The following is a 13443-nucleotide window of genomic DNA, read 5'->3' as shown; positions in this document are numbered from 1 at the left end:
TCGTCAGCTTTTAATCATTTCCGTTTTAACTAGTTAAATAATAACTTCATTTTTTCGTTTCTTTTATAGCAGTCCAATCCTTTAAAAACTCACCTCTTTAAATTCTGCTTTCAATACACAATGACCCAAAGTTGATTGCCACTGCAACTTTCTACCACTGTGCTTACCGAGATAAAATGTCTTGAAAATCTCCTGAAGTTTTACCATCTAAACAAACAAAAAAGTAATAGTATTGTTTATAATGATTTAAAATCTTTTTCAAGCTGGTTGTGTTCTCCTAGGTATGTATCAAGAGGTTTAAAGCTGCTAAGTCAGCTTTTGGGAGGTATAGAAATGCAGCTGAAGAACACCTGACTCTGCCACGGGCATAAGTGCTCTAGTCAGATGTTTCACAGCCAAAGTGTATGATAAGTAAACAAATCCACATTTTAACATCAACACATTGCTGTTTTTGTATCACTCAAATTAAGTAGCTCTTCAGTTCAGTTAATCACTCTTGAATAACCATAAAATACGTTAAAGAATAAAGTGGATTATTCAAATCTAATGGTATCAAGGTTTTATTTCTGGTCTGCGTGGACCTAGCTTCTCTTAATTATGGATAATTTGAGATGCTATAGTTTACCTCAAAGGGAAATTCTAGCTCGTGTTCTCAACTATGCTATTCTTTTACATCTGTTGGAAGGAACATGTGTGTAGACATCAGGTGTGAACAGGATAAGATTCAGCTCTTCTACAGATGTCAAATATTCTCCAAATACTCACTGACTCAAACAAAAAAGTCACTTGGACAATGTAATGGATTGCTGTTTCAACTGTGTGGCAATCTCTATTCATATTTTATCACCTGCAGCCCTGTTAACATTCTGGCGAATCTATACTGCTCTGCTTCAAGATGAATATATCTTAGTTGCAATGCTTAAGATGTACAAATTACTCCAAATCTGATCCAACTAAAGCTTTATACAGTTGCAGCAAAACTCCACCTAACCTCAACCCTTCGTACCTAACATTCCATTAGCCTTTGGTTTTCCTCTGCAGTCAATTTTCATGTTCATGATCTGTGCATATGGACCACAATCTCTTCAGATCTCCACTGTTCCTAGCTTTTCATTACTTGAAATATCACTTTGCATTTATGGTGCAAAATACTGATGAACCAATTACCAATTCATTCCTGATGCAATGAAATGAAACTATTAACACATGCCACTCACTTCTGATACTTGAAATTTTATGCGCCCACTTATGCCATCTATGACACCAAAATGTGTCACTGGCAAATTTGGATATGTCTTTTATTTGGGTTATTCACGTCTTTAATAAACATTAATCCCTGACAATCAATTGGGTAATCAAACTGCCAAAAGTATATTGAGTCATTCAAGCCCATCGTTGCCAGATTCAAATCTCAATCTGACTGATGTAATTGATATCACTTCGGAAAATAACTGAGGTGTTGCAATATCTTAGCTAATGGGGCTCCTGACCATGATTTTAGTACCCGTAGCAAACAGGACTACCTGCACCCTCTTGCAATCTTACATTCAACCCATTATCATTTCTTTTGTTAAGACGACAAATTCACTAGCATCGTGACAGAGCTTACATCTGTCACGTGTGAACTCAGCCTAATTTTGTTTTCTGCTACATGTATGGTGAAACATCTGGTTTCTGATTAACAATTCAGTACTGCAGCTGAAACTAAACTGTACTGAATCTCAGCAATTTGACACTGACTAGTCTTCAAAAATATCAGCAAATAAAACTGATACCTCTTCAACTAAATTAATTTGAACACATCAACTTTTACGTGGAACCTCACCTTTTCAAAGCAATCTCATCTTTTTGAGATATTTTGGAACAGGGTCATTAAAGTGATTTTAACATTGTTACAATGAACCGCTTTGAAGTGAGAGCTTGCAATGTTAGAGTATAATCATAAAGACTCTACAGGTGGGCACTGAATTCTCTTCTACCTGCCTGCCACATTCGCTAATAAAAAAAACTTGAATTAAAAAGCATTTCTTCAGTTGTACCAAAGCCAAACACCATCAACAAACTGAAGTACACAATGTAGTACAGTTCTTAAAGATTCGTAACCACTACACTCAAACGGTAATTGTTTGAGGCAGATGTGTGTTTTTTTGGGACGGTTGCAGGAAGAAGAGTGCATGGGAACACAGAACTATTCTCCTTAGAAATGGAACATTGCAACTTTCATCATCAAACAGGACTGAAAAGTACTTAAATTGTAAATACAAACATGCATGCAACCTGTCAACAGCAGCAAAAATAAAATCACTTATGCAAAAGATAATTCCAAAGTTTATGATTTGAGCAGAATTTTACTGCTGACATCAACTTACACTGATAATATAACACTAACCTCCAGAGGTAAATGAACTTCCATAGGTACATAAGTTGGCCAGTAGCCCATTGTGAGGATATTTACAGTTAGCTCAAGGTTGCCAGGTATATTTTGATTCTGCATGTACTGTGAAAAAGTAAGAAGACGTCTTGAAAAGACCGATAAAAGTCAAAATATTCAACAAGGTCTTTTGAGATAACTAAAGCAAATAACCAAGTTGAGCATCTCTGTTGCATCCATCAGCTTTGTGAACCTCTAAGAAATCTGCATTCTGCCAATTCTGGACTCCTGTGAATCTCTACCTATCTCATTAATTGTGGCCCCACCTTCAAATGTCAAGTCCCTAAGCACAAAATTCCCTCTTTTCAACTTTTCACCTCTCTCTTCTTCCTTAGGACACTCATGTCTTCTTGGCTCCTTGTGCAATTTGATGTCAAATTTGCACTGATTACAGTCCTGTGAAATAGTGAGGGATTGTTCTGCTGAAAACTGTAAATAAATGCAAATTGCAGCTGATTCAGTAGTAGTGAAAAGTTTCCACCTGATACAACAGTATCAGGAGAATTTTGTGAACAAAAGGACCATTTCAAACTTGGTTACATCCAAGTAAACACCTAAACAATGCAGGGAAGGGAGGAACATTTGCCTTGCCTATGTACAAACAGCATACTGAGAAATCTGACAGTTTATTCAAAGGCATGATAATATACAAAGATAACTTCAAATGTATGAGAACTGTCATCATTTTTACTGCCGTCTTACTGCCAGACGGTGGGGACTAGACTGAATTTTCTTTTCACTTGCATCCTCCTCACATTCGTTGTACTGGTGTTCCAAACGTGAGATAACAATGACCTGAATTGTAATGTCAATAAATTGAGAGAATCACAATTGTGCAATGGATTTTTTTGTACATTTCTTGGCTCCAGGACGATCCATCTTTTAAAGTGCTGGCATCAGTACGTTAATCAAGTCTAGTGACAACACTGCCAGTTCATCTGGTGGTCACAATCATACTTGTGATTGGACTATAAACAGAATTACTGGATTGCCATTGAAAATTAATAGTTTTGCTTTCCCTTGAAATATATGGAGTCTTAAGAGGATTTATGTTCAACAGAGGAGGAAGCAATGAATAATAAAACCATAAATGCCAGCCGAGTGGAACTTTTCAACTGTAGGATTTCTCCTGAAATATATTAAATATAAAAGGAGCACTGTTAAAAAAAAAAGTGGCCTAGCATGAAGGCAGTTTTAATTTATAAGAGTAACAAATAAAAAATTAAGAAACATACCATTTTCATAAGCAACAAAACTCCCAGTTCCACACTTCCTACTACCAGAAAATAGAAACTTAGTGTGACCTGCTCTGCGTTATTTATGATTGTAAAGGAAGAAAAAAATGGAAGGATTTCCCTTCCAGATCTTTGCCAATTACTTTTAAGTCTATGACTTCTGTTTTTTGATCCACTTGGCAAAGGAATTATCATTTCCTCTAGTTACTCTATTAAAAGCTCTTATAATTTTTAACAGCTGTTTGGTGTTCCCTTAGTCTTCCCTGCTGTATGGAGAACAGTTCCAGCTCTGCCAACCTCACCAGCGAACTCATGCCTGTTATCACTGGTATCCTGCTGGTATCTTTTCCAATCCTTTGGCATCCTTTCTAAAGTGTAGTGCACAGTACACCAACTAGAGATATGCAAGGTGAAACAAAATTTCCCCCTTTGTGCATTCAATGTCTCTATTTACATAACCAAATATTCCACAGACCTTTCTAATTGCTCAGACTGCACCACAGCAAAGTTAGTAAAAATGCAAAATCCCATTTGAAATTACAAGACGTTCTTAAAATTAAAAAGATGTATAACACCATTGGCAAACTATTAAACTTCTTTTCATATTGCTTACAAATTCTACCAGCGGTATTTTTGCTACAATTCAGTCACCACCAAGGAGAGAAAAGTGAAAAGTTGAGTTGAGGAAAAGAGAGAGCGCTTAATACTGTATCAAACAGTAGCTGAAGTAACATCACATTCGGGCCTTGAGTAAATTGAAGCAGGGAGACTAATTAATAATTTAATGATAGCACCCCTGCACTAGGCCTTTAAGGCAACAAAATACATGAGGCAACTTTAAAAAAAATCCTAATATAACGTTAGCAATGATTAAAAACAAAACAGCAAAATTTACACATTTAGCACTTGATTCATTTAAAATAAAATGTGATACCTGTTTAAACTGGATCATAATATCTTTTGAGAGTTCCATGTCTCGAAACATTCCTTCCAGCTTGCTGGTGAATGCAGCTCCACATTCTTAAAAACAAAACCATGCATATAACTGTATACTACCCAACATCTAAGCATTTTCAGTGTTGTGTTTTTACTATAGGTTTGCAGTTTCCACAGTACTTTGTTCTTAAAAGTACAGGTGCTCATCGCTGCAAGTGTAGCATTCATTTCACAATGACTTGACAGGTTTTAAAAAGCTAGGGCAACCAAATCAAAACCTCATTCAGGCAAAAACAGACATATACAACATATATTCCATTCATTGCAGCTCAAACACTGTTTTAAAAGCAGGTCCCACCCAGAGAACTATGACCATTAACTAACAAAATGAGTCGTGATTGGGAGCCAACTGTGCTCATTTTCAAGAAGACAAAAATTGAGGTGTTGCTTTTCAGTTCAAAAGACATCAATAGGATTTGTTGTTTAAACAAAAATAAAATCACATTCTAAAGCTTTTAAGTCATTATGAAATTTACTGCTATACCCAAGTACCCCAGCATAATAGAATCCCGAAAGTGTGGAAGCAGGGCATTCGGCCCAACAAATCCACACTGACCCTCTGAGTAGCATCCATCCAGACCAATCCCCTATCCTAACCCTGTAAACTTGCATTTCCATTGGCTAATTCACCTAGCCTGCACATCTTTGTGACTGTGGGAGGAAACTGAAGCACCATGAGGAAACCCACGCAGACAAAGGGAGAACATCTGTGTGGAGTTTGCAGTCACCCAAGGCTGAAATTGAACTCAGGTCTCTAGCGCTGTGAGGAAGCAGTGCTAACCACTGAGCCACTGTGCCACCCCTCTGAAAATGGTTTCCAAACTTTTTAAAAAACCTACACTAAAATAGTATTGCTCAAAGGCTGATTCTAATTTGTGATGGATCCAATTCAATAGATTAGTTTAACTCTCGCTACTTGCCACTCAAATACATTAATACATAATTTAAAATATTTTTGCTAAATTGCCCTAGCTCATGACAGATATTGTTCTTAGCAATATACAAATGAATCTGAGCAAAAACCAAAGAGAAAATAAAACACTTCAAAACTGGCACAATTTGGATCCACTTTGCTGCACGTGCCCAAAGCAGAAACACTACTCAAGCGGCTCTAAGGAGTACAGCAACCTTTCCTAGAAGCCAGAGGATCACAGTGAGTAATGGGAAGTCTTTGCAATTCTGCCCACACAATCTACTTTTGCAAGGACAATTAGGGATGGGTTATGGACTCCTCTCTAACAACACCTATATTTCAAGAAAAAAAATAGTTGTTAAAAACACAACAAAAATGCTCATCATCTTCGGAATACCACAGCTTTCAATTAGGCACTTTACAGCCTTTTGAATTCAATTTCTCTCTCCTTCACCCTCTTCCCCCATGAGTATTTCATACCAAATAACTAGGCAGGTCAACACAGATTGCATATAATGTTGTGCATATAACTTTAGGAAACTCCAGCATGTTGTGGGGTTGATGGAACAAGGTTATAAATAAGTTTAAAAGGAACTACAAATTTAAACACATGCATCTAGGGATACAGGCAATGCTACCAAGATCAACATTTGTTGCCCTTACGAAGGCGGTGATACGCACCCTTCTTAAATTATTCATATACCTTAGCTTATTTTGATTCATTCATGGTACAAGGACACTATTGGCCAGCAAATATTTATTGCCCATCTCTAACTACCCTTGAGAAAGTCATGAAGAGCTTCTTTCTTCAACCATTGTGATCCACCGGGTTAGGTGCTGTTAGGGAGATCCAGGATTTTGTCAGAGCAACAATGGTGATGTAACTCCAAGTCAGGATAATATCTGGTAGCTCTAGTTCTGGAGAAGGATCACTAGACTCAAAACATTAACACTGTTTTCTCTCCTCAGATCCTGCCAGACCCAAGTTCTTCTGGCAATTTCTATTTTTGTTTGTTAGTATCTGACTTAAGGTGTGGCTTCCATGCAGTGACTGCCCTCAATTTTGGGTATGGAAGCCTTGGGTTTGGGAGGTGTTGTTGAAGGAACAAGGGTGAATTTCTACTGTACATATTGTGTATGGTATACAATCCCAGCACTCTGCATTTAACATGGAAAGTGTGAATGTGGTAGTGGATGGGGTGCTAATCAAGTGGGTTCTTTAGTCCTGGATGGTGTCATAACTCGAGTGACGTTGAAGCTGTACACATCAGAGCAAGTGCTTTGTAGATGGTCAGCAGACTTTGGACAGTTCACTAGCTAAAAAATGTCTACCATCTCACTGGTTCTTATAGCCACAGTATTTAGATAACTAGTCCAGTTCAACTTGTCAATATCAATTTCTAGATTTTTAGTGGGGAAGTCAGCAATGGTAACATCATTAAATGTCAAGGGGCAATGGTTAGATTCATTCTTGAAGATGACGGTTATTGCCTGGCAATTATGTTACTCAACACCAATCAACCCAAACATGGATGCTGTGCAGAATGTGCTGCATATCGACACCAACTGCTACTTGGCTCCTCTTATTGGCTTGCTGAAGAATGACAGTAGGCGATGGACAGTGATTGGCTGGGACTTTTTTTGTGCTGGATAGGTTTCAGTGTTAAAGCTTTGCGGACAAGCTTGGCTAGAGGTTCGGCTAATTCTGTAGCACAAGTCTTCCATACTATCACTGGAATCCTATCAAGTCCCAAGTGAAGTAAATTGGATGAGTTGAAGACTGGCATCTGTGATGCTGGGAACATCAGCAGTATCCACATGGCTGAATATTGATGCAAATTCTTCCCCATCATCGAGGAGAATGATATTTGTGTAGCCAGCTCAACTTGCTAGCCGTTTGACTGTCAATTACCATTCTCAACTAGATGCAGCGGAGTGCAAGAACAATACAGTTGCGCACAGATGCATCCGGAACAGAGAAAGACTGGAGTGTACAAAGCCAAATATATTTTTTTACTTTTTATTAGTTCCTCATGATCTGTCACAGCACCTTTAGGGGACAGCCAGCTTGGTTAATAGCGTTGGTACCAAGCTGCACTTGGTGATGTCACAGCCCAGAGTACATTCTGTATCTTGCCACCCTCAGGACCTCTTCTAACAGTGAAATATTGACTGAGGACAGGCAATTTTCAACAAAAGAACAGATGAATTAAGATCAGGAGTCGGTCATTTGGTCCCTTCAGCCTCTTCTGCCACTTAATGAAATCACTGCTGATCTAATTGTAACCTCGACTCCACAGTCAGGAAACTTCATGTGATCTGGAGTCACTGTTGAGAATGACCAGAACAACTCTCCCAAATATATGCCACTGTGCTACCACCTCTGATGGGTCTGTCCTGCTGTGGGACAGAGAACACACCAGGGTCAATGGTGCTGGATTTGCCTTCGTCATTTCAATGCCTAGATCAACACTAGGTGTCAGTTAGCTTTTCTTTTATTGTGAACACTGTAGCGATTTTGATGCTGTGGCTTGGTAGGCCTTTTCAGAAGGCATTTAACTGCCAACCACATTAAGACTCATGGGGGGAACACACTTGTAAGCTAGAACAGCTAAGGACAGCAGATGGTCTTTCCTGAAGGGCATTAGCTATTGGGATGGGTTTTTACACAAACAAAAGGTTTGTGGTCACCATTAGACAAATGAAATTAGTAAGTCTGTAATTAAAAATTTAAATTCCACCTGCTGTTGTAGTAGAATTTGTACCCATGACCCCAGAGCATTAGTCTAGGCCTCTGGATTACTACTACAGTGACATTACCATTCTGTCAAGCTCTCGCTCAAGTGTTTCAATAGAAAGAATATGTAGTCCTGGTTTTGAATTGTTTCGTCAGCTTTCTGGTAAATGTGACATAAATGGAATTGAAGACAGAGGAATCACACAGAAGTAAACACATTCTTGATATATTAAAGGATGTGAGCATTTCATGTGGACAACCTCGACTGAAAACCAAGAAAAGAAAAAAAAAGCATACCAATGGAATTCACTTGCTCATCATTCACATGCAAGTGAATCAGGCCAAAGTCTGACATTAGCAAGTGAGTAACCAACTTAAATTGTGACAATAGCTTGAAATACGGAACAATGAGTTAGTGAAAACAGACATATTCATATACATGACAACAAGGTGCAGGGCTGGATGAACACAGCAGGCCAAGCAGCATCATAGGAGCAGTGAGCCTAGGCCCGAAACGTCAGCCTCTCTGCTCCTATGATGCTGCTTGGCCTGCTGTGTTCATCCAGCCCTGCACCTTGTTGTCTCAGATTCTCCAGCATCTGCAGTTCCTACTATCTCATATTCATATAAATATTTACAGAAAGATTCATGTTGACCATGAGATGGCCACAACACAAGAATAAGGTTTCAAATGCCTGGCAATTTATAATTAAATCAAAATAAAAGGCAATGAAGCACATTCTGTCATGTATTTTGGCCTACCTATACTTTAATATCAAACATTTTCCACTTAGGAAAGTGAACTATCAGTCAAGATTTTTCTGGTTGATGAAAAAATTTTGAAACAACCTAGCTGCAATCAGAAGTGAAATTAATTACAAAAAAACTTGATAAATCAGATATATCAGCAGTCAAGGAATGGCAATACATATGCTATGGCCGAATTTTTTAATTGAAGCAAACTCACCATGTTTTAATTTAGACAGCATTGATTTTTCAGCATCTACTGATGCACTCTTTCCAACCAACAGTCGCTTTGCCAAGTCCTTCTTGTAAAAAGCCTCAAATACATCTTTTCCTGTGTTTTTAGGAAAGTAAAAATTTAATAGATTACATACAAAAAGAAATTATTCAAAAACATCACTTTCTATACCTATAATTTGGAATGTTAATAACATTACATGATAATTCAGTTAATGAAAAGGCATCAAGCAAACTAAACAAACTTCTAACAACTTACAAACAACATATTTGCAAAATGTCCAACAACATGTTATAAAGATAAATGAAAATAAAATTTCCTTGCCAAATTAGAAGTTTAGGATTAAGTAGGAATTAAGGAACAGGATTTCACCCTTTGCATGGAATGTGCAACACAAAAACAATAAAGCAAGAATATTTTAGATAAAAGATGTTGGAATCTGTTCTCCTCATCTCTTTCAGTTTTCTTTCTTCCTGAAGACATGTGATTCTTTGCCACGTAGCACTTTTCCTTAGAACATGGAAGGCTGAGGGGTGCAGATTTGGGATGATTGGTTGAGGACATGAGGAAAATTTTATTCACCTGTGGTGAATATCTGGAATTTTGGCTGATGCCAAAACTCTTGAAGCATTTAAAAGGAACCTAGACCCACACCAACACTGTAACCTGCGAGGCCTAGACCAGACGCTGCAATGTAGGAAAAGGGTGACAACTTTATTCAGAAAGTGCAGACACAATGGGCTGAATGGTCTCTCTGCACATCTTACCTTTCTTTTGGTTCTAATTTCACAGTAATTTCTGATGCCTCATTCAAGTTACCAATCACCACATGCAGTACATGCTGGCAGAAAACTCAATTGCTGTTATGGCTGATATTAGTTTTGGTCAAAAAACTCAAGAGAACTCTTTAGTGCTTTATTTTTACATGCTGCATCAACAATGATAGAAGTGTAGTAATATTTAAAAACCATATTATTTTGTAATAACAGCAATTCCACACATACCATAAATGAATCTAAATATTATCATAATTTTGTCTAGCATCTTCTCAAGTTCTTCATCTGTAGCTTCTTTATTGCCAGCTCGAAGCTTCGAGTCTACATATTTGGCTGAAACAGAAAAAAACACAGACCTCTTTAGGTTATTTTCCAAGTTCAGTGCTGAGTTACACTTTTACATTAAATCCATTGCACGAGTAGCAAGTTATTCAACACAACCGGTCGGTGCCAATATATGATCCACAGTAATCTCTGCCAACCTGATCAGCAAAGAGAAGTAAAAGCCTTCCCTTCCTTGCTTTGTTACATGCATACTAAGCTGACTCTAATCTCCCTTTTTTGGTTTGGGAACCCTTCAATCTTCCTCAACCCCCTCCCTGTACATACATGAGAGCTGATTTTTAAACTTAACATGAATTTTAAAAGTCTGTATCAAGTAATTCCCACCTTTTTTTGCAGACCACAGCTTGAAAACAGCTGTTCAAGCAACGGATTTTCATGATTATTTTAAAATTATTTCTGTCAATATTTTTAGCGACTTCTCCATCTGTACTAACTTACTTTTTGGTTTGTTGCCCCTCTTAGATTTCCAAACAACATTTGACCTCTTTGTTCCTCCTAATATCACACATCACTTTGCCTAGTCTTTCCTCAAATTAACCCACTTATTCTACAAGGTTATTGATACCATTTCAATTTTGTCATATTCATTTGTATTAACTGTCCCATTCAATTTGGTGTTCTCAATTTTGAAACCCTTCTTCTGATTCTCAAGACCAAATTGTTAATGTAAATCATGAATCAGTGGTTGGACCCAGCAGCAATTCCTGTGGAACATCATGTTCTACCTTCAGCCATACTGTGTTGCTACATGTAGCCCTTTTGTTTTTTTTATCCATTTCCTGACTCCATTTGCTTTGACCTGGAGTCATACTATGCAATATCCTACTAAAGTGCTTTTGAAGATTCACCTAAGTACCGACTGTATTATCCTTGTCTACTGTAAGTTTACTTGTTTTTAAATGTAAATCTTACTACTTTTATCCCTCTTCAGAATGCAGTGGTCTTGCACTGCCATATAGACACCACAACCCTGCAGCAACTTGAAAGTAATCATTCTTCATTCACAAGCCAAGGAAGTCTGATTTTGGTAGACAAGCCAAATAAGCAAATTTGAGGAACAAAAACAGAAGTTGCTGGAAAAGCTCAGCAGGTCTGGCAGCATCTGTGAAGAAAAAAAAATCAGAGTTAATGTTTCAGGTCCGGTGACCTTTCCTCAGAGGCAAAGTGGAGATCCATTCAACTCAAAAACTGAGATAGGGGTCAATTTTCAAAATGATTAAATGGTTGGCTTTTCAAACGTTGTTGAGTGTTACATGATGAATTTAGAAAGGCAAACAAGAGAACAGACTATTATTTAAATAGAAGCTGTACATAAAGGGACTTGGGGCACTTATGGTCTTACAGCTCGCACTTGGCAAGAAACCACGCTTATACTCCTTTCAAAGAAATCAAAATTATGAAGTGTCACACTTTAGTACATCGTTTGTCCCAAGAATTACAAATTCACAGTGCAGGAAAAAGAAAGACAGGCTCAAACAACCACTCAAGTTGCCAAATACCTGATGACAAATAATCATTTCTTTGCTGGATTCATCAGACTGGAACCAAAATTTACTCAGCAGCAAATGCGTCATTTACAGGCAGCTATGAGTTTGACATCCACTGCTTTATTTACGAAGCATAGCACTCTTCACCATTTATCACACAGCCATATGGAACCAATGGTTTATATTTAGAATCTTCACACCCTCATTCCCTCCTTCAGTCTTATACATGTCTGGCTCTTTGGCACCACCCCTCCTACATGTCATACAGTATATCACCCAACTATGTAAGTATGCTTCAAATCCACGTAGATTGTATCTATATGAGGTCAAGCATATGCAGGAGAGGGAGATTTCCACTTACAAGATAAAAATGACCCTGAAGCCAAACAAGCCACATAAAGAAACAGGATAAAGTAAAATGAAACAAACAAAATCTTAAAAGACCAGATATCAAGTGTCACATACAACGTTGGCTCTCTAGTCTATCAGAAAGTGACAAAATGTTAATTAAAATCTTTCATATTTTATATTATTTCACCACATTATAGAAAGAAACTCAGCTTGTTAATCTTTTCTCCTGTACAGCCATGCATTTAAATAGTGCCCTGAACGTAGAACAACACCCCAGATTGTTCACAGAGGTATACTGTAAAGTCTCACAAATACACAACTTCATTCGACAATGAAACTCAAAGACTCCTTTAAATCAAACGGAAACAAAGAGCTCTGTAGAGAGAGTGGTGAATTCCAGGTAAATTTCTCAGTCTGGAGGATTAACGGTGTCACTGCAGGTTGCCCTTTTTATTTGAGGGGAGGCTGAGTGTGAATTATGAAGGCATCGAAAGTCGAATAGAAAGCTGTTGAGGTGTGATTTGCATCTCTCTCAGAACAGAGAAAAGATAAAGAAAACCTGCTGCTGCTGGGAAACACGCTTGCAATTGCAGCTGAAGAGAAGTGTAATTCTCCCAAGAACAGTCCTTCTCTATTCCGTAGAGAATGAGTAGTAGAAAGCTATCCATTAGAAAAACGGTTTTCTAAGAGCCAACAAAACCACTTAACACTGGGAATCTTTAGAATTTTGAGTTCGAAGAATCACAGAATTGTCACAGCACAGAAAGTGGTCATTTGGCCCATCATACCTATTTTGGTTCTACTACCTAGTGCCAATCTCCTGCCTTTTCCCCAAATCTCAGCATACCATGACTATCCACATAATCATCCAAAGGATCATCAGGACTGTCATGAACTGAAGTAGTGTGGAAATCTGTGAGGTGCATCTTGCTGGTGTTAATGGTATCCAGGAAAACTTAGAGTGCAACAATCATTGAAGGATACAAAGTTTCGACTGGACCTGGCTAGCAACGGTGAACCTCTGCTGGAGAGCTGGGAGTGACTTTGACACATTCTTTACCGCTGCATACCTGGTAGACGCTTTGGGTAAATTTGAAAAAAATTTAGCTTTTAAAAAATATTGCACCAGTGACATATTGCTCTACAACAGTCATAACATCAAGCAAGTTGAGGAAACCAAATAAAAGGAG

General features: G+C 37.9%; 1 protein-coding gene across 1 annotated transcript in view; it reads right to left on the bottom strand.

Moving 5' to 3' along the window:
• The window catches only part of cul4b (cullin 4B), a 74803-nt gene that overhangs the window by 9411 nt on the left and 51949 nt on the right, over positions 1-13443 (bottom strand). Inside the window, exons 12-16 of the mRNA XM_020519771.2 lie at positions 10299-10403; positions 9280-9390; positions 4601-4686; positions 2390-2497; positions 94-207 (exon numbers count right to left, since the gene is read on the bottom strand). Of these exons, the coding sequence (XP_020375360.1) occupies positions 94-207; positions 2390-2497; positions 4601-4686; positions 9280-9390; positions 10299-10403 (524 nt within the window). The remainder of the gene's footprint in view (positions 1-93; positions 208-2389; positions 2498-4600; positions 4687-9279; positions 9391-10298; positions 10404-13443) is intronic.

The sequence above is a fragment of the Rhincodon typus genome, chromosome 14 (assembly GCF_021869965.1).
Source record: "Rhincodon typus isolate 14 chromosome 14, sRhiTyp1.1, whole genome shotgun sequence".
NCBI classification, from domain to species: domain Eukaryota; kingdom Metazoa; phylum Chordata; class Chondrichthyes; order Orectolobiformes; family Rhincodontidae; genus Rhincodon; species Rhincodon typus.
The sequence above is the reverse complement of the archived record's forward strand: the minus strand, read 5'-3'. Positions and strand labels throughout refer to the sequence as shown.